General features: G+C 40.5%; 1 protein-coding gene across 1 annotated transcript; it reads right to left on the bottom strand.

Moving 5' to 3' along the window:
- Positions 1-3,165: 3,165 nt before the first annotated feature.
- LOC114751584 (zinc finger CCCH domain-containing protein 20-like) lies at positions 3,166-4,592 on the bottom strand. The gene has a single exon (XM_028940245.1). The coding sequence runs from the start codon at positions 4,428-4,430 to the stop codon at positions 3,369-3,371; it is 1,062 nt and encodes a 353-aa protein (XP_028796078.1). The 5' UTR covers positions 4,431-4,592; the 3' UTR covers positions 3,166-3,368.

Here is a 4,592-nt window from a genome sequence, read left to right as displayed (position 1 = left end):
GGACGGGGAGGCAGTGGCCATTCATGAAGGTCCTGCCCTTCTCCCTCCCCACCCTTGTTTTTTTCTCACCTTTTTTTTTTTTTTACTGCCACTATTTCCCTAGTAATATTTGGTTTATCCAGTACTTAATGGCTTATTAGTTGTATAATTATATCTAATTTTCAAAACAATAAAATATGTTATGATTTTTAATTAAAAAGAAGGTGTGTATAGTAATATAAATTATTATCTCTGGTCCTAAATATAAAGTTAGTTAAAAATTAAATTTGATTATAAGTATAATATATCAATTCATTTAATTTCACAAATTTATAATTTATTTTTTTAAAGAATTATTATTACTTATATATGTTAAGAAATTTTCATCCAATAATAGTCATACGTTAGAAAAATCAACTCGTATTTATTATAAATAACTAACTTTTTAATTTATTTAAATTCTTAAAAAAACCATTTAAATTAGTTAAGCATGACTTTTACATTAAAATTCAGTGGTGGACTAGGTTTATTGTCTTTGGCATGGAAAATTATCGTGAATATTTTGAAAAAGAATAATTAATATGAGAATATTGAGTTGGGGGGAAGCTTCATAATCTGGAAAATTTGAGCTTCCGTTGGGTAAAAAGGACAAAAGGCTGCTTTTGGCGCTAGGCCGTGAGCTCATTACAAGGAGCGGCAAAGTTGTAATTTAACCTTGGGTTCCATTTATCCTTACGCGGCAAGCATGATCTAAATCGAATTCTAGCTAGGTCTTCAAATATTTTGTTTATAAAATGAATTATATGTCATTGACAGGGCTTGACCTCACCGTTAGTTGAATTTTTTTTTTTTTTTGGAGAAGTAAAGGCAAGCTAAGCTTGAAGAGAATTCGCTAGAGCAACTAAATCAAAAAAGCACCGAGGTAGTCATTGATCCCCCGGAAGGTCTTCTGCAAGCATGTGCCAACAACCAGTTGGTGCTTCTGGGATTAGGAGCAGCTCCTCAAAGTTTGTTTATACAAATGAATTATATGTCATCGATAGGGCCTAACTTCACCATTAGTTGACTATTGACAAGCCACGTATGGAAAAGTCACATTCAGGCGTGATGTAACGGAGCATATTATTTACTAATTCAATCTCTTTGAACATAAAGACCATACAGAACCAAATTCTAAAAATTGAAGGGCTTAAACCTTGTTGAGACATTGGATCAGCTGGTTAATGACCCTTGAGCATGAACCAAAATGTTAAGTGTATTTGAATTGAGTTAGAAGTAACTTTTAATAATAATTTACGAAATACAAAGAATACGTGTCAAATTTTAACTGAACTTACTGAAATATGCTTAAACATTTAAATAAGTCAATCCAAACCAGGAGCGATTCCGTGGCAACGTTGATGCTCGCTTTTGCTGCCATTAGTTGAACTAGTCTGAGTGTGGGCCGGTGGGAGGCACCAGTGTGAATGTAACGTGATCTTTTCCCATTTTGTTTTTTGTTTGGCAGTGAACATGGGCTCCAGACCCAACAAGGCATTAATTGGACCACATGATGAAAAAGCCCCATTCCTCACATGGCTTCAGGTATCGTAAGAAGCCATGTTCCCTGGCTACGAGAGAAAATGTGAGACCCCAAACTCGCCATTTGATGGTTTGGATTTGGAATTCGGCCGACTTTGTGAGTCTCCTCGGAATATCGAATCTGCATAATTAAATACACAAAAATAATGTTTTGATATCCATAAAAGGTACGTACACAAAGATTATCGAATGTATGACTCCTCCATTCAATTGTACGTATGTCATATCAATTTTAATTAGGATGCAATCTATACATTACATTATAAGAGATGTGGGATGGGCTATGATACTCATAAAGGTTAATAAAATTTTTAACCCTTTAGATTTTAAATCTTGAGTTTTAATCCTCCAAATTTTTTTATTTAAAAATATTAGTCTTTATAATTTAATAAAGATTTAAACTGTTTTATTTTTTAATGGATTAAAACAAACAGAATAAAGTCCTGGGGCCAGTCTCATAATTTTATGATAAAATCTTAATTTAAAAGGTAAGTCAATAGCAATGGAAAATATTAATTTAAATATGTTAACCCGAAAGTCGTTGAATAATTCGACCCAACAGAACCTGAGTGAGGGAGGGAGACAGAGGCGTTGCAGTTAACTGTGAAACAGGGACAGATGTCGGGCTGGTAGTCGTCTCGAGTGTCCTTTAATATGATACTTATCCTTACCCCCAATTAATGCCCTCACTTTACTTTTACTTTTGTCATGCATTCCTTGATACTAGGCATTTGCTTTCTCTCAGTGGCCCCCGCCCCAAGATGTTGCTTCCTCCTCCACCACATGCTGTCCCTTTCCTCGATCTCTCCAAGATATTATCCCCTTCCATCCTTGTCTCTTGTGAGTCCTGACCTACCACCCAACCCCCACGTGGCAACTCATTAGTCAAGTTCCTCAGATTTCTTAGGTACCTCCAGATAAGCACGCCCTTCTCCTCTTCGCCTGCCACGTACGTTTCCGATAGAAATCCCCCATTGATATTCAAACCAACCTCCAATCATTTTTCATCTTCATTCATACACCCCATTATCAATATTTCCTTGTCTGTTAACTGCTAAATGCTTCTTCAGATCAAAAAAAAAAAACTGCTAAATGCTTCTTCTCTCGTTATTTCTTCAAGGTGGTTGTTTCCCCTTCCATCGCACATAAAACAAAACGAACAGAACAATTTGTGGTATGCAAGTTATTTGGTTCGTCGTTTGCCTTTACACAAATAATTAAACTCTGTGCTTCAGCACATCGACCACAGTAATCATTTTGCTTAAGAAGGAGGAGAAGAGTGGCCCGACGTCCCAAAAAGTGGATAACCTAATTAATAACCAAATGAAATGGATAAGGCGTTTGCATTCTGAAACGATTGGAACCACAGAAAAGCCAGAAGCGGCCTATGATGAAAGCTTGAAGACAAAGACTCCCTTTTCAACCGACAGATAATCAAACACTTAATTTTGCAGCGGGCTGTGCAGAACCCCGGCGGCCATTCCAGGGTAAAACTAAAAAGGCATTACATCAATAGAGTGAACATGCATCACATAATTTTATAGACAGAAAATGCAAATTACATCATGAGCAACGTATAACGGTGGAATCAAATGCCACCTCAGAAATCGAGAGCAAGAGTTTTAATGTCATGTACATATACCAATTATGAAACAGATATCAACAATCTCTTCCTTTTTTATTACATTTATAATGAACTTAGATATTCACAGACCATAAAACTCTATCGTGGCCGCTCAACTTCGAATGCTGATCGGGTAAGGGAGGAAAATTTCTGGACATATAACAAGTATTTCCCAGATTGAGCTTCACTTCACCAGTTCGGAAACCCATCCAAAATCAGGAGCCGATGCAGGCGCGTCGCTTCGCACGTATGAGATTTTATTGCTGAGTTTGGCATAGATTTTGGCTCTGAGGTCTCTTCCTGATTCCACCCTCTCCATGGGAGCCTCTTCTTCGTGGCCACTATCCCCTAGGTCCGCTGAACCGGGTCCAGATTTATCAGTTCTAGCCCACGTTGGGGTCGACTGAGGGCTGGAAAGCCCAGGTCGGAGAAACGAACCACGGGGAGAACCAAAACCAGAAACCATCGTGTTTGAATCAAGCTGCACATTACGCATTGAAGTTACTATTTCACTCATCGCATTGTATGTGTTACCGGCATATTGGGAATTGCCCGGCGACAAGTGTGAGCTGTCTTGTAGCGATGGAGTAAGGACAGAAGTTGGTGACGAAATAAATGAAGAGCTGCTCCGCGATGAATCCAGAGAGCGACGAATCGGCGACCCGACCGATGCTTCGAGGGAGCCGCGAGTGGGTACACGCAATTGATCGGGAGTGTGGGCAAAGAAACAGACTCGACGGCGACAATTTGCTCCATCTTTGCAGAGCTGAGTTCTATAGCGAGAAGGATGAAGCCAGCATTCGAAGACTCCGTGAGCGAAATCGCAGGAGTCACTTTTGTTGCAATTTGCATGGCGAAAGTGAGGGCAAGGGGTGGCGGAATAGGGGAATTTGCGAGGGTCTCTTCGGCGAGCCTTCTCGCCGGGATGGGCAAAGGGACAGCGGGTCCAGTCATGCGACCTGCCGCCACGTGGACACTTGCGGATCTTGAACTCGAACATGCGGAACTGATCGCTGGAGAAAACATCAAAGGGCATGTCAAAGTCTTGAGCAAGCGAGTGCAGTTCCGGGAGGGTACAGTCATTGGAAAGAAGTGGGTGGAAGATGAGGACGGAGGAGTCGGCGGCGCCGGCATCGGTGTTGGTTGGGAATGAAGAGGGGGAAGGTGAGGCGGCCGGCGAATTATCAGATAGCCATGGAGGAATTCGAAGGCTAGGGAGGACGAAGGGGACTGGCTCTCGGATCATGATCACCGTCTGAATATAGTTCTTCTGAGGAGGAAAATATGTGTTGGTGCTGGGAATGGCGCGAGAAATGGGATACGGAGACTCTGAAACTGAAGCTCAAATATAAACGAAGCATTTCTGTACCTGCGAGAATGAGTGTTGGTCCATTGGAGCGATCTGCGT

Source organism: Neltuma alba, unplaced genomic scaffold (genome assembly GCF_004799145.2).
Source record: "Neltuma alba isolate B1F8T4 unplaced genomic scaffold, ASM479914v2 tig00006987_pilon, whole genome shotgun sequence".
NCBI classification, from domain to species: Eukaryota; Viridiplantae; Streptophyta; class Magnoliopsida; order Fabales; family Fabaceae; genus Neltuma; species Neltuma alba.
Note: the sequence above shows the minus strand (reverse complement) of the source record. Positions and strands in the feature narration are given on the sequence as shown.